The 23,557-nt window shown below is 38.5% G+C and overlaps 1 protein-coding gene across 1 annotated transcript in view; it reads left to right on the forward strand.

Annotated features, from left to right (window-relative positions):
* Positions 1–652: 652 nt before the first annotated feature.
* chs1 (chitin synthase 1) overlaps positions 653–23,557 on the forward strand; it is a 67,520-nt gene continuing 44,615 nt past the window's right edge. Inside the window, exons 1-14 of the mRNA XM_026294133.1 lie at positions 653–761; positions 929–1,017; positions 2,342–2,477; positions 13,624–13,809; positions 14,108–14,309; positions 15,211–15,371; positions 15,725–15,800; positions 16,133–16,251; positions 16,626–16,803; positions 18,117–18,213; positions 18,472–18,568; positions 19,845–19,966; positions 20,176–20,271; positions 23,008–23,172. Of these exons, the coding sequence (XP_026149918.1) occupies positions 971–1,017; positions 2,342–2,477; positions 13,624–13,809; positions 14,108–14,309; positions 15,211–15,371; positions 15,725–15,800; positions 16,133–16,251; positions 16,626–16,803; positions 18,117–18,213; positions 18,472–18,568; positions 19,845–19,966; positions 20,176–20,271; positions 23,008–23,172 (1,682 nt within the window). The 5' untranslated portion in view covers positions 653–761; positions 929–970. The remainder of the gene's footprint in view (positions 762–928; positions 1,018–2,341; positions 2,478–13,623; positions 13,810–14,107; positions 14,310–15,210; positions 15,372–15,724; positions 15,801–16,132; positions 16,252–16,625; positions 16,804–18,116; positions 18,214–18,471; positions 18,569–19,844; positions 19,967–20,175; positions 20,272–23,007; positions 23,173–23,557) is intronic.

The raw sequence follows: 23,557 nt of genomic DNA on the forward strand, positions 1-23,557 counted from the left end.
ATAAATAACTTGAACATTTTTAGTCAGTGATCTCACACACACACACACACACACACACACACACACACACAGAGTAATGTACCTCAGTCATGGTGGTTATTGTATTTTATGCTTATGGTTAACCATCAATATCTCTTAATTCCATATACCCAATTCCTAGCAGGGCTGTATTGGTGCAAAAAATTGTCTTTTTTTTGTCCCAGATAGGGCATCACAATTGCTGAGATACCACCCAAGTAAGTAATAAATAAACTCTGTGTGCAAATGTACCATTGTAAGTGAACCACTGCAATCATTCACTCCTGACTGACTCCCAGTGCAGTACAGGAAATTAACCAGTGTCCTTGCTCTATGGGCTAGTTGTTGGCTGAAACATTTATTTCAATCAATTCAATTAACACTAAATTAAATGGTAGTGACCCCAAAGTTTTTCAGCCCACTGGGAAAATGCCTGGTATGCCAGATTATCATCCACAACTGCTTCCTGGTCTGGAAGACAAACAATGATGATCAGAACACAAACACACACCTGAATGGGCTGAACCTGAATGACTTTATGGGTGTTTCTTTCCCAAGGCCAGATAAGCAGATGGACAAAGGGCAAAATAACAATTAAAACCTTGGTTTGGGACTGTTTGAGTTTGATGAGGTGGTGATGAACTGCAGGTAAAGGTTTAGTGATATAGAGCAGCGCTTTAGGTGGATTTTTGAAGACTTGAAGAAAAGGATCTAACCATTAGAAAAACAGTCACGGCTTCAAGGTACATTTCTCCTTTTTTCCTATATTTGTACATGATTCACATAGGTTCATGCTAACCATCATTTAACTAAATTAAATTTTCTATCTTGTATTCATGGTTCAGTTTACAATATATGAATATATGTATATGCATACAAAAATACTTTTTTTACAGTTTTCAACTTTCAGTTTCAGGGCCATCATAATACTGAAGTGGAGTAGACAAGCACAATGGAGGAACTAAAATACAGAGGAAAGAAAAGAGAGGGAAGACACAGGTAAAAAAAATGCTATGTTTGAAGGTTATCACATATCTTTTTTTTTTTTATAAAGGTGGCCATTAATAGTATCTGAAAGACAGAGGATATTATGTGACCTTTGAGTAGAGTTTAAAAACATCACATAGCGATTGCATTACCTAGGTGATGAACAATGACTAGTGTTTGACCGACGTGCTTGGAGTTCTGCCCATGTAGTTCAGTTTGTCAGACTCATTGTTCTTGGTCTCCCTCCTTCTTCATTAAGCAATATATTTTGTATTATTGTATTAAGAGGTTTCTATTAGTATGACTATAATTTATACTGAGGAAACAGCTAATTTCCTCTGTACACTGCTGTGCATGTTTTTATTACTGTTGCTGACATTCAGATATTGACTGCTGTTAGAAGAACACTTTTCTATTTTAATGTTAAATATATGCTACAGTTTTAATAAATTGTGTCGGCCAAAACAAAAAAACAAACAAAAAAAAAACGTATTCTGTATGCACATAGTATCTCTAAAGTCTGATCAAACTTGAAAATAGTTATTTATCTTGCTTTTTTCTAACATATCACCAGCTATGGTGAATTAGTGTTACAGCACAAATTCACTGTGTCATGGTCCTAGTCATGGACTTCTGGTAATGACACTTTTAGTTTGGTTATGTTTCCTGTTGCACCTGGTCTTGTCCCAGGTAGCTTTATGTTTAGTTATGATTATTAGTTTCACCTGCGTCTGATCTATCTTGTATGTGTCGCTCTGTGTTTGTGTGTGGTCTCAGGCAATAAGGTGATAAGTCTCACCTGATACAGATGAGCAATCAGCAACAAGGTACATATACCTGTCGGTTGCCTCACCTTGTTGCCAGATTGTACTCTCATTCATGCACAGTCATAGTCTTGTCTGCACTGTCATGGTCATTGCCTTTGTCACAGTAAAAAAAAATAAATTAATAAGATCAACCTATCTTGGCTGAATTTTTGATGAGTCTTCAGCAGTTATCAATAAAACTGTATTACATGTTATTCATCCAACCCTTTCATTTTACATTGGTACAAACAGACATCAAAATTAATGACCTATCAAAAATAAAACAAAATCAATTTATTTTTGATAGGTTATTAATTTTGATCATTTATTGTTTGTACTCAGGTTGTTGGTTTGTATACATTATCAACCATAGGAAGGGTAAGATAAACATGAATCTGTACCCTGATCCATATGAGGAAATGAACTCTATAGCTTTGGTGTTATTTTTATTGATAGACTATTAAAATATATATATTTCTACCCTTTGGAGATGTAACATTTATCTCAAGCAATGTGTGGGTGTCTTTCAGGGATACATGGGATCCATTCCAGCTTAACCCCATAGGAGCTGAGAAGGAACGTAAGAGAAGATGCTTCCAAGTAGCTCAATACCTGGTGGCTGTTACTGTGGGGTTAGCTGTCTTAACCAGTGCTGTTATTGCTAAGGTAGGATTATCTGTCAGTTCTTTTATCTATTTACAAAGTCAATTATCTTTTTATTTATTATTGAGCCTTAGAAGGGAAAGCAGCATAATGAAGATCCTGGTACTTAATGTGAAACATCAAGCTAATGCAAGCTTGATTAGGATTTAGCAAAATTTGCCTTTCATTATATATTAAAAAAAAACAAAACAACAACAAATAAAAAAAACAACAACCAGGCAGACAATTGTGTTCAGCTATTGTATTTTATTTGCTGGTCTACCCAAGAAAGCTTTTCAATTTCTTTTTAAATTTTTTGAAGTTCCTGTAATTTGTATGTACAATTGAAAGAAAAACTATTGGCACTGCTTGCAGTTTTCTGATTTTCTGCATAAATAGATCATATGATCCTTACCAAAGTTACAAATATCAACAAAATATTTCTAAGCTGAAAACATGTGTATGTGAAATATGAGCACATGGTTTGTAAGTATTGCCATCTCACTGGTTTATAGATTAAACTAAGGGACTACTTTGGCATTACTTTTTAGGGTTTAGGGGTTTCTGTGGTCGAGCTCAGATAAGAAGCTTGACAGTAGAGGCAGAAAAGGCTGTGTTTATTAAAACACAGGTTATTCGCTAAGATAGAGGTGAACTTGGCAACAATACAGAAAAACAGAGTTTATTCCAAACAAACACACCAATTATGGGTTAAATTGATATACAAGGCAGAAAAACAACTTAGAAACCGAGCTTCTGTCTAATATTTTGCAAAACTAAGGGAAGCCCATGAAACGTAACAGTAGCAGGCTTTGGGTCTTAGACAGTCTTAGCAAAGACTAAAGAAAGACTAACAGTAGCAGGCTGAGGTAAGTTCAAGAAAACAACTCAGGCTTACAACTTAATTTGAATCAGACAGACAGTTTTCCCACTCAAAATTCATCACTGAACTCTACGGGATAAGCAGGTAGAAATGCTTTTTATCAGGCAAGGAAAAGTCTTTACCAGAAGGAATCAATTTAAATATAAATACAGATTCCTAGGAATTCATGATACAGGTAATGAGTAGCCGGCAGGGAATGTTCAGTAAGACAAATCAAACTTACTTATTCAGTTTAGGTCCGGCAGGCTAATACTTAAATCCAGGTCAGGCGCTCAGGAATCAGGTTAGGTCCTCAGGAATCAGGGAATTACCTTCATGAATTAGGTTAGGATCTCAGGCATCAGGTTAGGTCCTCATAAGTAAGGTTAGATCCTTAGGAATCAGAGAAGACCTCAGGTTCTCCCTTCAGGAGACAGGTGAGCTCTCAGGTTGGCTTTCAGGAAAACAGGTTCGGCCTACATGAAACAGAAACGGCCCTCATGGAACAGGTTTGGCCTAGATGAAACAGGAACAGCTCTCATGGAACAGGTTTGGCCTACATGGAACAGGAACGGCCCTCGTGGAACAGGTTTAGCCTTCATGGAACAGGTTAAGCCTCCATGGAACAGGAATGGCCTTCATGGAACAGGTTAAATCTTCAGAAATCAGGTAATGTCGTCAAGAATCAGGTGAGGGCTCAGGAAACAGACTTTGGCCTTCAGGCATAAGTTCATGGTAAGGCAGAAATCCATATCAGGCAAGGCTGGACAGTGAACACCATGGTGTAACATCACACAATCTGGCAAAAGCATGTGGCTGCAGACCTGCTTTCATGCAGCAATCCACAGGTGAGGCAGGAAGTCCAAAAGCCAGGATCCTGGCCACCTACTACATACATTATCTAGATGTATGGATAGTGTATTGAAGTATTGCAAAAACACACCGAGATCTATTCAAAATGTCTTTTCTCCCCCACAGATGGACATATTTTTTAATAAAAAAATAAGAAAATAGGTTCAGGTGAGCCAGTAAGACAACCTATAATAATATAACCCCAGTACATCCCAGTGAATTCAGCAGCAATGATGAATGCACTGAGTTGTTGGGTTGCTACCTTTGCTTTTTGGATGACAGCACAAAGAGAGGATGGAGACAGAAAAAGAGAGAGGAAGATGAAAATGCGGATAGATGGTCAGAAAGGTAGTTACTAATGCCATCAGCACCCTATTTGCCCACATTTATTGCAGCTGACTGATATTTTGAGGTGTTCTGAAGTACTAACATCAGTGTGTTCATATGTTAATAAATATAATTTCTCCTCAACTTCTTGCATTTATTAACTCATAAATAGGCCTACTGTGTTTGCTTTATTTATTTAAAGAGTATTTTCTAGTTGATTGCTATATGTTTGTATGTGATTGCCAATGCGAAGATGGAGAGAGGAGGATGGAGAGGGAAGACCTGGAAGAACCAGGTGTATCACCATCCAGAGACAAACACATACAAAAAGGAGTAAAGTTGATAAGTTCATGCTTGGACAGTTCTAGTCATTATGAGTTAATGCTCTCAACTTAGATTAACAAACATTTAAAAAGGGTCCATTCTAAAACAACTGTATACTATTGAAATCTGTAATTGTTCACCTCTAACCATTATTAGTTGTGTTAGAAACATATAAGCCAATAGAAATGGCTTATATTTAACCAGGGATCAAATGCCAATGCAGTTCATTCATATGGATAAATGGGAAATGACCCCAACAAAAAAGATTCATCCACTTTTCATCATAGATTCTTGTTTAGAATTCTGATCAAAAATGAAGATACCTGCTCAAAGGGGGACTACCCCTAATCATGAGGTTAATATTCACACATATATTTTGAAACTATTATTTTTCATGTAATGCTGTTTAAGGATTAAAGAATATATAAATATTGAAAAAATATAATTTTAGAGATTATTTTAGTCACATTGTGATGTTAAAATGTCTGTATCTTGGAGGATACATTGCACTTTTGGGGGCCAAACTGGGCCTAACAAAAATTACAGAGGTTTTTGATTACAGGGCTGGAAATAAGTAGCGAATCTTGCGAATCTTCTTTTCCTTTCAGCTGCTCCCTTCAGGGGTCACCACATATTTTTTCATGAAAATGCTTCTTGGTAAACGATGTTGTCCTATATTCGAGCTCTAGCCTTTTACATGTCTATAAATAGGTGTCACCAAATACAGGTAAACAAGTTCCCCTGGTCTGAAGCAACCTGATGAACTACGGTCGTTTACAGTAAAAGGACTGATTGATGGCGAATGACTGTCCAGAACATAGAGGTGCAAAAGTTCTCCAAGTAAACCAGGACTGCAGGTTATTGTTGTGGTTTAGCATTTGTGTTTCCAGTTATTTTGCGTTCTGATTTCCTGTGTCGTCTGTGTAGATCCAGGTAGCTTTATGTTGATTAGGTTCACCTGTTTTCAATTAGTCTTGTGTGTAATGTATTTATACCCCCTCTGTTCTTTTGTTGTCTTTTGGTGAATTGTTAATATGTGCCCAGCATTTGGTCCACCAATGGGAGGATAAACTTTTCCCTCCACACGGCCTCATTAAGGAGAGAAAGGTGAATGTAGATTCGGATGTCTCCGGATTTTTTTTGGTGCCACTGCCATGCTGGAGCATGCTGGTGTCTATGTTGAATTTTACATTTGTGTTCCTGACTGTTAAGTCCACAGTCCATGCATTTTTGCCTGCATCCTCACCTTCAGTGACAGCACTCTCACATTTGAAAGACCTGCACACTTTGCTGTAATGTATAAATTATAATTAATTATATAAAAGCATAAAATATAACCACTTTTAACATAATTCTTTGCACTGGAATTTAGCATGCACCAGAGGTGGGAAGTAACAAAGTACAAATACTTTGTTACTGTACTTAATAGGTACTCCATTCTTTTTTGTGCACAAGGCCAAAAAATGCATACCCAAATTAAACTAGCTGTTGTCCTTATATTTTAAGGGTTATATTGATAAGTTTGTTATCATTGGAAAGGAGAATATGGCTAGGTCATACTGTACTAAACTTACACAGACACAAGCTTGATAAAAATTATTGAATAATCCTCGCCTAAGTTTTTGATTAGAAAGCCCTAAATGTAGGTTGTTCTGGTGAATCTAGTGACAAAATGGATTGAGTGTCACACTTGTGGACCAATACAGGTCCAAATTTTGTCACAAAGGAGCTAAAATTCAATTTTGTGCATTGTTTTTTGTAAGACTATATCCAGGCGGAACTTATTATACCATTTCGACAGTCCAAAATTGGCACACTTTATGGATGTTTAGAACTGTAAAACACCATATTTTCTATACAAATCAATAGATAAACTACTCAAAAAAAGTATTTATTGTAAAAAAAAGATGCAAAACAGCCAATACAGCTGTAGTGCTGCTGATAGAAGCAGTTGGTTCCTCCTGTCTGAACACTTGTTCCTGTGTTATTTGGGTAGCAATCACTGCTTTACAGTGGGTACGGAAAGTATTCAGACCCCTTTACATTTTTCACTCTTTGTGTCATTGCAGCCATTTGCCAAAATCAAAAAAGTTCATTTTATTTCTCATTAATGTACACTCAGCACCCCATCTTGACAGAAAAAAACAGAAATGTAGAAATTTTTGCAAATTTATTAAAAAAGAAAAACTGAAATATCACATGGTCATAAGTATTCAGACCCTTTGCAGTGACACTCATATTTAACTCACATGCTGTCCATTTCTTCTGATCCTCCTTGAGATGGTTCTGCTCCTTCATTGGAGTCCAGCTGTGTTTAATTAAACTGATTGGACTTGATTAGGAAAGGCACACACCTGTCTATATAAGACCTTACAGCTCACAGTGCATGTCAGAGCAAATGAGAATCATGAGGTCGAAGGAACTGCCCAAGGAGCTCAGAGACAGAATTGTGGCAAGGCACAGATCTGGCCAAGGTTACAAAAGAATTTCTGCAGCACTCACCTAAGAGCACAGTGGCCTCCATAATCCTCAAATGGAAAAAGTTTGGGACGACCAGAACTCTTCCTAGACCTGGCCGTCCAGCCAAACTGAGCAATCGTGGGAGAAGAGCCTTGGTGAGAGAGGTAAAGAAGAACCCAAAGATCACTGTGGCTGAGCTCCAGAGATGCAGTAGGGAGATGGGAGAAAGTTCCACAAAGTCAACTATCACTGCAGCCCTCCACCAGTCGGGGCTTTATGGCAGAGTGGCCTGACGGAAGCCTCTCCTCAGTGCAAGACACATGAAAGCCCGCATAGAGTTTGCCAAAAAACACATGACGGACTCCCAGACTATGAGAAATAAGATTCTCAGGTCTGATGAGACCAAGATTGAACTTTTTGGCGTTAATTCTAATCGGTATGTGTAGAGAAAACCAGGCACTGCTCATCACCTGCCCAATACAATCCCTACAGTGAAACATGGTGGTGGGAGCATCATGTTGTGGGGGTGTTTTTCAGCTGCAGGGACAGGACGACTGGTTGCAATTGAAGGAAAGATGAATGCGGCCAAGTACAGAGATATCCTGGAAGAAAACCTCTTCCAGAGTGCTCAGGACCTCAGACTGGGCCAAAGGTTCACCTTTCAACAGGACAATGACCCTAAGCACACAGCTAAAATAACAAAGGAGTGGCTTCGGAACAACTCTGTGACCGTTCTTGACTGGCCCAGCCAGAGCCCTGACCTAAACCCAATTGAGCATCTCTGGAGAGACCTGAAAATGGCTGTCCACCAACGTTCACCATCCAACCTGACAGAACTGGAGAGGATCTGCAATGAAGGATGGCAGAGGATCCCCAAATCCAGGTGTGAAAAACTTGTTGCATCATTCCCAAGAAGACTCATGGCTGTACTAGCTCAAAAGGGTGCTTCTACTCAATACTGAGCACAGGGTCTGAATACTTATGACCATGTGATATTTCATTTTTCTTTTTTAATAAATTTGCAAAAATTTCTACAATTCTGTTTTTTTCTGTCAAGATGGGGTGCTGAGTGTACATTAATGAGAAATAAAATGAACTTTTTTGATTTTGGCAAATGGCTGCAATGACACAAAGAGTGAAAAATGTAAAGGGGTCTGAATACTTTCCGTACCCACTGTATATAAATAAAAGTACAGAGATTCAGGTGTCCACCGATCTAATTCAGCCTCTAATTCTTCCTCAGAACAGCTTTATTCTTCCACAAGCCGCCGTTAGCATGTACAGTAACAGTTAGCTGTATAGTAGCTTCATATTGCGCTGAATCATCGTCGCAAACGTCAATCACGTGTCCCATTTTGCACCGTAACGGTCTATGAGTGACGTCACACTGTAAAATATGAAGTATGACTCCCCTTCCCCCGTTGCTGCGTACCCAGCGTTACACAATACAGAATAAAAGTCCTCGGCAGGAAGGCCAAATGAGGGTCACGACAAATCATCATAGAGTACAATGCTGACATGGCAGGTGTAGAACTGGCAGACCTGTTTATCACCCTCTATTGCACTCCAAAAAAGTCCCACTGGTGATATCTCTGCATATTTGGCAGTTGTTTGACACTGCTGTCAATATACTCCATCAATGTGATGCAGGAATGCTCGGTGTCAAAGAGCTGAATCTGAAGAGCTTCATATTGGATGTTACCAAGGTGTCTCATCTGCTTTATTAAGGAGACAAAGTGACGGCCTTCCAAAACAAGTGTAGATAGCACATGAAGCAGCCAAAAATTCCATGAACCATCGATGACATGCAGTTTGATGGAATTGAGCACTTCTTATTTTAACAAAGAAAGGCCAGAGCAGGATGTGCCCAACTGGTCAAATGTTCATCATGTGTTAAAAATGCAGTGCAACGCCTTGCATTATCACAGGTCAAAGTCCTCAAAATTGCTTCACAGCATTCCACTGCAGATAAAAATCCCCCAGTCAATCATGCCAAACTGAGTAACACCCACTGAAAAAAGTTTCTGAACTGTTTAAACCTAACAGAGTAAATTTGTGCTATGGATGGACATTTTTTTAAATTTTTTAAATTTTTATTTAAACTTTAAAATTTTGTTTAAAATGTTTTTTAAAAACGTCCAGTCGCCCTGTATTTTGTCTTGAATTTTATACCATAAATGAGCAATGTATCCTGCGGGATACAAACTGTAAGACAGCAAATAACATATTTTGGAAAAAAATTAAGATTGTGTTATTTGAGTCACAGTGTGACATAAAATAACCATACATTAATTTTTGAAAGTGTGTTTATGGATTTGCCCAGTTAAGGATTAAGGTAAATAATGTCAGGGTGGCTGTCTGCAAGCTGAAGCTCAGAATAATCTGGGTACAGCAGCAGGACAATTACCCTAAACACTAACGTAAATCTACAGAATGGCTTTGGAGTGGACCAGTTATAACCCAGACCTCAAAACAACAGGGATACTGTGGAATGATCTCAAGAGAGCCATTCACATCAGACATCCTAAGAATATGATTGAGGAGAAGCAGTTCTGTCCAAAATCCAAAATTCCTCCTGAATGGCTTATCCACAACTACAAGTGCTTCCTTAAGGTTATTGCGACAAAAGGTTGATTCAACTAGTTGGCAAATCATTGTTGCCATTACTTTTTCCATGATCACTTTGTATGTTTAAAGGGTGTGTTGAATATAACCATGAAAGATCATAAAAAAAATCAGATTAGAAATATCGTGTTTACTTGTGGCTTTTATGAAGATCAGATCATATTTCATGACCAATCCAGAAAACCAGGAAAGTTCAAACAGTGCCAGCTGTGTTGCAATTTTGCTGTGGCTTTTATGAAGATCAGATCATATTTCATGACCAATCCAGAAAACCAGGAAAGTTCAAACAGTGCCAGCTGTGTTGTAATTTTGCATGAAAGTCCTTGGAATTCATTTGATTTGATCACATTTTCCCTCAAATAGTATTGCTGTATCTGTGATATCTTTCTTTGGGTGTTCTTTAATAAGTTTTTGTAGGTACAGTTCTTCTCATTTTCATGGTATCTAAAGCTGCTTATGCAAATTTCCCGTGTTCCACACTTTAAAAATAAATTATATTTTGGTTATTCTTGGTGCAGTAATTGTAGTTGTAAATTTTTTCAACCAAAAGTTTCATGTTCACTAAAACATATCTTATCTGTCTCAGCCTGTCAGTCCATAAAGTATCACAAAGATTCCTGCTGATTTATGGTAGGGCAGGTCTTACCACGGAGGAGCCCTTTGTACCTAAGTCAGTGTTTTTGTAGCTGATCTTTCTCTGTATTTTTTGTGTCTTTTTATATATCTGTTTTTCTCTTTGCAGATATGATCTTAATTTCTTTTCTATCTATTGATCTTCTACTCTGCAGTATGTGCATGTGTTTGGATCCTCTGCCTCTCTATTTCTGCTTTTATCACTGGTGTTTTCTCCTAGAACCAGGCTTCTCCTCTTTTTTCAGACTGCACTGTAGTTGTCATTTTGATAAAAAGCAGTCTATCAGTTTTGTTAATTTTTCCCACATTCATCAGTTTACAGTGAACTAAATTTAAAGTTCCAACTACGGAGGGATCACACTCCTCAGCCTCCCGGGGAAGGTCTATGCCAGGGTGCTGGAGAGGAGGATCTGGCTGGTGGTCGAACCTCGGATCCAGGAGGAACAATGCGGTTTCCGTCCCGGTCGTGGAACACTGGATCAGCTCTATACCCTCTCGAGGGTGCTCGAGGCTCATGGGAGTTTGTCCGACCAGTTCGCATGTGCTTTGTGGACTTGGAGAAGGCATTTGACTGGGTCCCTCGCAACATCCTGTGGGAGGTGCTCCAGGAGTATGGGGTCCTTTGCTGAGGGCTATCCGGTCTCTGTACAAACGGAGCAGGAGCTTGGTTCGCATTGCCGGTAGTAAGTCAGACCTGTTCCCAGTGCACGTTGGACTCCGGCAGGGCTGCCCTTTGTCGGTTCTGTTCATTACTTTTATGGACAGAATTTCTAGGCGCAGCCAGGGGCCGGAGGGAGTCCAGTATGGGCACCACAGGATCTCATCTCTGCTTTTTTGCAGATGATGTTGTCCTGTTGGCTCCATGGAGCCAGGATCTCCAGCGTGCGCTGGGGCGGTTTGCAACCGAATGTGACGTGGCTGGGATGAGAATCAGCACCTCCAGGTCCGAGGCCATGATACTTGTTGTGGAGATTTCTTTAAGTTTGAGAGTTGCTAATTCTCAGAAACAACCACAAGTGTGATGAATCATCTCAAGTTTAATCACGGGCCCGGAGAGGACGTCCTTGCAGAAATCCTCTGCCTGTGTTACAACACCAGGTTTATATACAGTACTGTGGACTAATCCTGAACAGACCCCCACATTATTTGTTCAGGTGTCCTCTATCTCCAGGCCTCTGCCAGAACTAACCAAATTGTTGGCCGTTATTTACAACCCTCTACCCTAAAACACTAAACCAATAAACCAGACAGAACCACATACCATCAAAGGGTCAAGCAAACATTCAAGTCACCCCTTGACATCTTGGAAAATCCTCACATACTCAACTGGAAAAAGGTGGCTTGCCATCTCCAGGCCAGGGGAGAGATCCTGCCTCAGGTGGAGGAGTTTAAGTATCTCGGGGTCTTGTACACGAGTGAGGGAAGGACAGAACGTGAGATTGACAGATCGGGGCATTGGCAGCAGTAATGCGGTCGGTGTACCGGTCCGTCGTGGTGAAGAAGGAGCTAAGCCAGAAGGCGAAGCTCTCGATTTACCGGTCAATCTACGTTCCTACTCTCACCTATGGTCATGAGCTCTGGGTCATGACCGAAAGAACGAGATCGCGGATACAAGCGGCTGAAATGAGCTTCCTCGGCTGAAATGTGCTTGTAACTTCTCAAAAAAAGTGGCTGTAATGAGCTGGAAGTGCTGGAGGAGGTGTCCTGGGAGAAGGAAGTCTGGGTAGCCTGATTAGGCTACTGCCTCCGTGACCCGGTCCCAGATAAGCGGAAGAAGATGGATGCATGGATGGATGGATGAATTTAAAGTCAGAGCTGCATACTATTAGTAGTCTAATAGAACAAAATAGGAACAATCCCAGGTTCTCCTCTCTCCTTTCAGTACTGTAGCCAGGCTGACAAAAAGTCACAGCCCTGTTGAGCCCAGTGTTCCCTTAGCTCTCAGCAGTGATGAATTTACAAATAAAATCAACTATTAGAGATAAAATTCATCAGATGCTTCGTATAGCTGCCATAAATGAATCTTCTACTACTGTAGCTTTTGAATCATCTATAAGACCTCAGTTATATTTAGGCTGCCCTCTCTCCCATAGATCTCTCTGAATTCATGTCAGCAATTGCTTCATCTAAATTGTCAACATGTCTCTTAGACACCATCCTGACTAGACTACTTAAAGACACCCTGCCATTAGTTGGCTTATGTTTATTAGACTTTGTAAATTTATCTCTAATATCAGGCTATGTACCACAGGCTTTTAAGACTGCAGTAATCAAACCCTTACTCAAAAAACCTAGTCTTGATCCAGGAGTCTTGGCTAATTATAAAACAATATCCAACCTACCATTTATTTCTAAAATCCTTGAAAAAGCTTTTGCTAAGCAGCTATCAGACCACTTACACAGAAATGAACTATTTGAAGATTTTCAATTTAGAGCACATGATAGTACAGAAACAGCACTGTTACAAGTCACCAACAATCTTCTCTTACCCTCAGACAATGGACTTTTTTCTGTACTTGTCCCGCTAGTCCTTAGTGCTGCATTTGACACTATCGACCACAGCATCTTACTACAGAGATTGGAGCATGTGGCTGGGATCAAAGGAACAGGATTAAAGTGGTTTCAATCTTATTTATTGGACAGATTTGTCAAAAATTTCTGCCATGACACTGGGCTCTATTTCCCTTCCTATTTCCTGTCTCTATATTGCTTGATGATTCATCATATACCCAAGTCAAAGGTTTTTCTCCCTTTCTCTGCTTTTCTATGTATTAAAAGAAACTGTTTTCTTACTGCTTTTTACTGGTAAAAGTGCAATAAAGCTAAGAGGTTTCTTTAAAGGCAATCTATAGTAGGACCTAGAAACTTGGGACAGATTGACAGTAAATCCCAGTCAGTCCAAGGAAGTACTACTCATGGGACCTTACCAAATCCATTTAAAACAAGTGGCAGTTACAAATTTCAGTGTAGGGACTGTTTTATGATTTATTTGAAATCTGAGTCGAAAACATTAGAATCATGCTTTTCGTCTTGTGTCCTAGCTGTCCAAACTATTTTTCTTTAACATACTTACTTCTGTCCAATCAGGGCTCCCTCTTGGTGTTGTCGACATTGTCCAGTCCAACCTCCTTGCGCAGCCCAAAGGAAAAACAGTTCTACATGCTGATGTTGGTTTTCTGCCTGGTCTGCCCCAATTTCCTGGTGTTTATTAAATCTCTGTGGAGATGTGCCTTTAAGAGTTTTGTACATCCCAACATGAAGACCATGTCATTTGTATGTGATTTTTTCTAAAACATATTCATTTATTATGGAACCTACTTTGCATTTAATTCTACAAAAATATACTTCCTTATTTACAATGTTACATGATGTGACTTTGCAATATCACAAGAATATTAAAGAAATATTTATTTGTATTTGTTAGAATTTTGTACCTCATAGGTTATTCATAACTCAGACCCACACATAACATTTCAAAAAAATTTACTTGAGTTTTCAAAATAATATTCTTACCTGTAGTCCATAGAAATACACTATGTCTAGACATAATGGTGTCTATGTGTCTTTCCAGATTTGTGCCATTGAGTGTCTGGTTTCTCTTGGTACTTCAATACTGGTACTTGTCGTTATGCCCCAGTTTGATGTATTGACTAATCTCTTCATCAGTGGAGGAGTCTGCATCGTGTCTGCAATATTGCAGATTGTATTCAGACTACAAAGAGAAACGTGGAAAATTGTGTTCCCAATATGTTCCCTCATTCTCACAGTTGCTGGTAAATCTCACTATTTGTTTGCCATTTGAATTAACTTAGTGGAATTAACTGGAAGACTACTTCTATCTTCTCTGGCTTTTTCAAATATGATACAAATGACACCAATCAAAGCTACAATCACAAACCATATCTCTTTTAATACAATTTTCTAAAAATTCTAAAGATTGTATTGTTGAGTTCCACTTGGTTTGATGTTATTCGAGTACTAGCAAAAGAAAATATTTTCATGAACTTAACGAACCACTTTACAAAACATATTTTTCAAAATCTCTTCATATGTCATAATAACCATGCTGAAACCTATTTCCTTATTTAAAACTAGGTCTATAGGGGTGAAGACGAAAGTGGAGTACGATGTCAGTCTTTTACTCTGTTCCTTTGACAGTTCATGTGCAATAACTAATACCATAGAACAAACTGCTGTTTCTCCAGCTTATTTTAAACCCATTTTAGATATAGTTTGTCTTTAAGTCTTGATTGAACTGTCTCTTTAATTATCAGTTATGTCATTTTCTTTCCATTGTGTTGTATTTACATGCTGTTTCACAAGTTATAATTTGAGCATTCAAATGCAAAGTTAATGTAGGTTGAATAATAATATGTACAAGTACACAAGAATCTAAATAGTTAAGAGACTTAGACAGATGTCAGATTGTGTGTCTGTAGTTAAACATGAATACAGAGTCAATGACAAATTTAGGGACAGTTGTGGAGTCTAAATGCAGTAGGGACAAAGGGCATGCTGTAGTGCTCCTTCACACACTGCAGGAGTAGTAGCCTATCACAGATAATTTCATTAATGACATTCCCAATAATTTAAGTAATTAGCCTTGCATGTAAACTCACTGACATGGCAGAGAAACAAAGATACTAACTGCTTTGCTACTTTACTAAATGACAGGTTACTGCCTCCTGGGACTTGACTATTATGTTCGCGTAACATCATATGTGGATAGACAGAGCACTGACTGTTTTGTCTACATTGGAATTGGAATTTTCTCTTCACTACTTGTTTCCCTTTGCTGGTGGGAAAATCCACTGCAAGCTACTAACCGCATGCAGGTACTGTATGTTTTTTGATCATTTGTTTGTATTGTTTTGTCTTCACTGCACCAAGTGCTTCACTAGAAAACTATTTTTATAATCATCTACCAAACTGGAATTAGACCCATTGATTTACTATATTGTAGACTACAATTTAATGACCTTAAAAATGTTAAAACCATTGACTAAACCATTGATAAACAGCCTTTTGCATTATTTCAACAGGTTCATATTGCCAGTTGTGCCTGGTGTTTTCTATGCTTTCTGACAGAGCTTCAGTTTGATATTGATCTTTGGGCTAGTATATTTGTAGTGTACAATCATATTGGTTTGATCAGTGACACTCTTTTCTATCTTTTTTCTTCCTACAGGATACTTTGTCTGAATTGGATGGTTTCAGGGACTTTGTGTTTGTCATCAGTAGTATTTTAAGAATAATTGTGATAGGTAATTATAAAAGCCATGCTTACATATGTAGTAGAAACCTACTGATTCTTAATTGCATGCTAACATTTCCAAATAGATTTATAGTGCATTTTGCAACATGGTGCCACAACACACTGCACAACACAGGAGCTAACAATACAATAAAATGTACAAAAATTTACAACACAATATATATTAGAAAGCACAATAATCATAAAAAGAAAAGGTTAAACCTACTGTAATACAACATGCTCTATCATATATTGTATTAACTGTGTATTATATTTGTATTTCTAATGGTATTTGTATTGTAAATTGCATTTTTATTATAACTATTGCATTTAATTTTGTAGGAGGAGTATACTTGTTCTACCATGTGCTTATTCACAAGTCTGTTGTCTGGTCTGACTTCAACCTAAAGAACAGTGACTGGGAATTACTGCAAGTAGGACTGGTGCTGTTTTTCCTACAGGCAGGTAGAAGGAAGACAAAAACAAAGTCATATCCATCCATCCAGCTAGCCATTTAGAGTTCTTTATTTGATAGCTAACAGATTTAGGTGGGAAACATGAAAAGGGGGCGAGATGGGGAATAACGTGCTATGAAAGTGGACAGCTGGAATGCAGCCATGGATGTAACATGCGCTGTAACTACTTGGCTACCATTATACTGTTTTTAAAAGATGCACAATTCAGCATCACATCTTAATTAATGACATTACAGGTAAATTGGCTAAACTGTGACTCGTTCACATTTGCTCATATGCATCTTTGAAACAATATTGCAAAACTGTAAAATTTGGTTGTGACCTAAAAATATTGACATGTCTATTTCGGTCTGTTTCAGGCCTTCTGCTCAGCAGCCTGCCACTGGTTTGGGGTGGTGGCCTGTAAGATTCATGCAGTCAGGATGAGTTTTGCAATGCCAGTTTGTTGCACAGGACCTGCAGTACTGCTGTTGGGACTAATACTTTTTATAACCCAGGCACAAAAGTTGTATGGAGCAGAGAACCAGAGCATCACAGGTAAGTTTTTTTGTTTGTTTTAATATTAATTAAATATTAAGAATTGTTTGTACTCTGCTGTCTCTGTACTTGTCCTTTTTGTGTGTTTTTAGTCATACATAATGAATTCAAAAAACATTTAGTTTTTCTGTCATGTGGAATTTTGTATATCTATATGTATACATTGTTGCCAGATATATACTAGGAAACTGTCATGTGTGTGTACAAGGGAAGAGGATCCACACACAGATATGATAAGGAAAGAGTCTTTATTTAAATAATGACAGTGAAAAGAGCAATTAATATACAGTGGGTACGGAAAGTATTCAGACCACTTTAAATTTTTCACTTTTCGTGTCATTGCAGCCATTTGCCAAAATCAAAAAAGTTCATTTTATTTCTCATTAATGTAAACTCAGCACACCATCTTGACAGAAAAAAACTGAATTGTAGAAATTTTTGCAAATTTATTAAAAAGGAAAAACTGAAATATCACATGGTCATAAGTATTCAGACCCTGTGCTCAGTATTGAGTAGAAGCACCCTTTTGAGCTAGTACAGCCATGAGTCTTCTTGGGAATGATGCAACAAGTTTTTCACACCTGGATTTGGGGATCCTCTCCAGTTCCGTCAGGTTGGATGGTGAACTTTGGTGGACAGCCATTTTCAGGTCTCTCCAGAGATGCTCAATTGGGTTTAGGTCAGGGCTCTGGCTGGGCCAGTCAGGAACAGTCACAGAGTTGTTCCGAAGTCACTCCTTTGTTATTTTAGCTGTGTGCTCAGGGTCATTGTCCTGTTGAAAGGTGAACCTTCGGCCCAGTCTGAGGTCCTGAGCACTCTGGGAGAGGTTTTCTTCCAGGATATCTCTGTACTTGGCCGCATTCATCTTTCCTTCAATTGCAACCAGTCGTCCTGTCCCTGCAGCTGAAAAACACCCCCACAACATGATGCTCCCACCGTTTCACTGTAGGAATTGTATTGGGCAGGTGATGAGCAGTGCCTGGTTTTCTCTACACATACCGCTTAGAATTAACGCCAAAAAGTTCAATCTTGGTCTCATCTCATTCAATCTTGGTCTGAATACTTATGACCGTGTGATATTTCAGTTTTTCTTTTTTTAATAAATTTGCAAAAATTTCTACATTTCTATTTTTTCTGTCAAGATGGGTGCTGAGTGTACATTAATGAGAAATAAAATTAACTTTTTTGATTTTGGCAAATGGCTGCAATGACACAAAGAGTGAAAAATTTAAAGGGGTTTGAATACTTTCCGTACCCACTGTAATTTCATATGTAACCAATACCCTAAACGTTTCGCTACATTTCCATTGCAGAATTTTGTGAAACCTTAGTCTACCTGAGTGATAAGAACACAACCCCTGTGGTTTTACTCGAAATTACTAGAAGCATCTGTCGAACATCACTTAACAGGTACATTTGTGTGTGTGAATGTGTCTAAGTATGTATACAATTTGTGATTTGATTAAGCAAGATTTGATTTAGCATATCTCTGTATTAGGTTTAAACACTGAATTTTAAACCTGACATTTATACAAGCAGCCTTGGTTGTTAATAACTGTTTATAGTGAGTAATATCCTAAAAAAATATAATGTAATGTAGCTGATACAGTCATCTATGTTTGCATTTAATCTATGAATACATTAGTTTTTGGACTAATTCATTGACAGCTACTACTTACAATGGCCCTTTTCAATGCTGGCACTGGAAGGAGTGTGTATGTGGTCTGGCTTTGTCACATGTACCTACTATGTATGGAAGATCAAGGTATTACACACACACACACACACGCACACACACCTACCTCCCTACCTTGACTTTATGGTAGTTTTTTTTTTTCTTGAAATCAATGAGCTCTGTGGATTCACATTGGAAATAAATGAAAGATATGCTACTGTTGACATTTTTAAATGTAATGATTTCCATGAAATAATTCAGCAGCAAATATAATAATTAAATAGCAGCAAAAAATCTCAAAATCTACCAAAGAAATCTCCAAATTCAACCATAACCATGTGCATTGGTCGGTGTTTTCATTGTAATTTAAACATTTTTAAAGACACACAGAAATTAGTTTAATCTAAACTAAACTATATCTTATGGTTATGACTTTCAGGGTCAAACCTAAAATCACAACATGGCACAATATATTAGCTTACATATTTGTGACATACTGTGTGCATCAGGCACTAGTCACAGATCACGTTCAACTGAGTCTTCCTCGGTCAGAAGGATGGGCAGCATTCAAGAGGCACTTGAGAACTTTTTATGATAACTGAGGGCAGCTACATGGCCAGAGTGTACAGAATTTGAGTTGGGGGCATCCAAACTGGTATGTCGGGGGATGTGTGTGAGTATGGGTGTGTGGTTTTCTGAAATAATAAAGAAACAAGAACAAATGTATATTACTTGCCAAGGCACACGCAAGAGACCCAGACTTAAATGTAGTTGTGATGCAATAGAATTGCTATACTTAAATTGTCCACTAGATGGCATCAATCACTTATACTGTAAACCCATCTATTACTAACTACCAATAAACACTGACAAGATGAATCAATAATGCACACAGAACAATAAACTGCAAAGACAAGAGTATTACGTCCTAATATATTACCAAGGACACAACTGCTATATACAGGAGATACACTGTAAACACGGTCGGTAACTCGTGGTGAGCTACCTATGGAATAGCATTAGCAACAGATTAACAGGCTAGATTCGGAGCGGCTCCAACTCTGACAACTTATTTAACTACATGTTAAGCCACTCCACTTTTATGTCAAAATACTTACATTATAAATAAGTATACGGCACTCACAACACATAGGACTAAGGCGCAACTTCCGAACAGGACTAGTTCGGGCGCTTCTCCGCACCGATGCGTACCAGCTTGCGTATCTCTGAGAACTACAACTATTCAGGGGCATTATGGGTAACGTGGTCGCTCTGCAAAGGGACTTTTCCACAATATTAGTTCTGCTACAAATTCATTAACCCATGGACCTCTTATCAAACAATAAGACTGTTCATTGTGTCTTAGGTTCAGCGTATAGAGAGAACCTCTCAGCTCTTTGTTCGTCGACTATATGAATCCTGTTTCATTGACCTTTCTCTGCTTCTCAACACCAAGATGAAGGTGCCACGGGCTCAAAACCAAGAGAGGTGAGAGGGGTCTTTGTTATTGTGTAAATATTTTAAGCAAGCATATGGAAAAACCATATCAGTAACATACATTGTTGGGGTTTTTTAACTTTTAACTTTCTTTTTTTTGCATTTCTGTAAGTAGATATGTTAGAGATGTCCATCATGTTTACAACATTAAAAGTTTAAAGCATCTGTTGAAAAATTCTTTCTATTTTTCCAATGTACAGCCAAGATGACATACAGAACTGTGTGATCTATCTTTGTGCCACCATGTGGCATGAGACCTACGATGAGATGCTGAAAATTCTCACCTCCATGTTCAGGTTAGGTCATTGTATACAGCTATACAGTGTCAAAAACATAAGTTTAATATGTTTTCATATCCATTTAAAGAATAACATGCATAATAACCTCCACTGGTTCTCAATATGCTGCAGTGAGGTAGCAATGGGACGTTACAATAGGAAATAAAAGTTAAGTGTGTATACAGATACAACAGAGATGCAAGATATACAGTAGTAGCAGTTCAAAGTGTCTCACTCTGCCACAGTAAGTTGCCACTTTTACCGTGACTGTACATCATCTGTATACAGCATGTATTATACTATAATATCTGTAGGTGGCGCTCAGCTTACACTTACAGTGGTGTGAAAAAGTGTTGGCCCCCTTCCTGATTTCTTATTTTTTTGCATGTTTGTCACACTTTAATGTTTGAGATCATCAAACAAATTTAAATATTAGTCAAAGATAACACAAGTAAACACATCATGCAGTTTTTAAATGAAGGTTTCTATTATTAAGGAAAAACGACATCCAAAACTACATAGTCCTGTGTGAAAAAGTGTTTGCCCCCTAAACCTAATAATTGGTCGGGCCACCGACCCCAGCAACAACCGCAATCAAGCGTTTGCGATAACTTGCAAACACTGTTACAGTGTTACAGTGTTGTACAGTCTGTTACAGTGCTGTGGAGGAATTTTGGCCCACTCATTTTTGCAGAATTGTAATTCAGCCACATTGGAGGGTTTTTGAGCATGAACAGCCTTTTTAAGGTCATGCCACAGCATCTCAATCGGATTCAGGTCAGGATTCAGGTTATCTGTAATTTGTTTACTTTTTATTATCTGTGTACTGTTTACTTTTATAGCATTTATGTTTACTGTTTAATTCTTGTAGCATTTGTATTTATGTCTGTTTACACTGGAGTAACAAAACAAATTCCTTGTGTGTATGTGCACCCACTCACACACACTTATGCACTCACACACACTTAAAGCTCATTCTGACTTTGACTAGGCCACTCCAAAGTCGTCATTTTGTTTTTCTTCAGCCATTCAGAGGTGAACTTGCTGGTGTGTTTTGGATCATTGTCCTGCTGCAGAACCCAAGTTCGCTTCAGCTTGAGGTCACAAACAGATGGTGGGAGATTCTCCTTCAGGATTTTTTGGTAGACAGCAGAATTCATGGTTCCATTTAGCACAGCAAGTCTTCCAGGTGCTGAAGCAGCAAAACAGCCCCAGACCATCACAACTGAGGCAAGTGAGGCCTGCAGTTCTTTGGTTGTTGTTGTGGGGTCTTTTGTGACCTCTGGGATGAGTCGTCGCTGTGCTCTTGGTGTAATTTTGGTTGGCCGTCCACTCCTGGGAAGGTTCTCCACTGTTCCATGTTTTCGCCATTTGTAGATAATGGCTCTCACTGTGGTTCGCTGCAGTCCCAAAGCTTTAGAAATGGCTTTATAACCTTTTTCAGACTGATAGATCTCAATTACTTTCTTTCTCATTTGTTTTTGAATTTCTTTGGATCTCAGCATGATGTCTGGCTTTTGAGGATCTTTTGGTTTACTTCATTTTGTCAGGCAGGTCCTATTTAAGGGATTTATTGATTGCGAACAGGTGTGGCAGTAATCAGGCCTGGGTGTGGCTAGAAGAATTGAACTCAAGTGTGATAAACCACAGTTATGTTTTAACATGGGGGGCAAACACTTTTTCACACAGGGCCATGTAGTTTTGGATTTTGTTTTCCCTTAATAATAAAAATCTTCATTTAAAAACTGCATGATGTATTTACTTGTGTTGTCTTTGACTAATATTTAAATTTGTTTCATGATCTGACACAAAGTGTGACAAACATGCAAAAAAAAAAAGAAATCAGGAAGGGGGGCCAACACTTTTTCACACCACTGTACTCTGCACATGCGCAGACCATACTGTAGCCTGTACTACAATGAACGCATACTTAGAAAAGTAAAGAAAAAGCCCTGTGGTCAGGGTTTGCTGTAAACTGTGATTATTGTGCGTAGATCCTTGTTACTTTAATATTTTGGAAATATTTTGTACATTTTTATTTGACTTTATGAGGACAATCAGCCAACCCTCTTTCCTAAAAAAATCCTTTAAAACTAAACTGCAAACATAGATATGTTTTGTAATGAACATCTTTGATTAATTATATTCAAATATAATGTATTTTTTTGAATGAATGACCTGCTTTTCCCTTCAGTAACACCAAGATGCAATAGGGAAGGTTTGGCTGAGGTTAACAACGCTGTGCTTTCATGCTGGAGAGGACTAGGACTAAGATAGGAATTACTTTTAATTTTTATTGTGAGACTCTTGTATATAAAATAAATCTTGTATATAAAAACATATAAAATTTAAGAAAAAAAGGTCAGAAAACTGACTTTTGCGCTGGAGGATCAATTGTGACTGTACAAGCTTCTCTTGTAAGCCTGAGTTTCAGTTGCTCTTTAAATGCTTATGTTTTTATTATTGTTATTATTATTATGATTATTGTGTCTTTCCATGCCGTTTTACTTTCAAAGCTCTATCTAGCTATTTTTATGCTGATGTGTACTGTGGCACCTGAATTTCGCTGCCAGGGAATCAATAAATGCAATCTAATCTAATCTTTAAAATGTCAATCGTATATTGTCCAGTTAATTTATGACTCAAAATGGCTGTGCTGTTTAGGTTTCAAATTTTATTCTCCTGTTTACTTCATTACATGCTTTGATGACTAGGCTCTTCTAGTACTGTTACAGTCATCTGTTGTTGTTTCAGGTTAGACCGGTATCGCGGTGATCCAAAAGAGGAACACAAGGACTGCTTTGACTTTGAGTGTCACATTTATGTGGATGATGCCTTCATGACTGAAAAAGACACAGGAATGCGACTGGTTAATTCTTATGTTAATGACTTGATTCATGTCGTCATCGAGGTTTATAGGTGAATAACTATCCTCTACTCACCTATGCATCTGTATAAGATAAAATAAGATAAGATAAAGTTTAATCCCTGAAGGGAAACTCCATCCATCTATCCATCCATCCATCCATCTTCTACCGCTTATCCGGGGCCGGGTTGCGGGGGTAGTAGCCGAATCAGGGATACCCAGACTTCCTTCTCCCTGGACACTTCCTCCAGCTCCGGGGGGACACCGAGGCGTTCCCAGGCCAGCCGGGAGACATAGTCCCTCCAGCGTGTCCTGGGTCTTCCCCGGGGCCTCCTCCCGGTGGGACATGCCCGGAACACCTCCCCAGGAAGGTGTCCAGGAGGCACCCGAAACAGATGCCCGAGCCACCTCAACTGACTCCTCTCGATGTGGAGGAGC

The sequence above is a fragment of the Mastacembelus armatus genome, chromosome 3 (assembly GCF_900324485.2).
Source record: "Mastacembelus armatus chromosome 3, fMasArm1.2, whole genome shotgun sequence".
Lineage (NCBI taxonomy): Eukaryota > Metazoa > Chordata > Actinopteri > Synbranchiformes > Mastacembelidae > Mastacembelus > Mastacembelus armatus.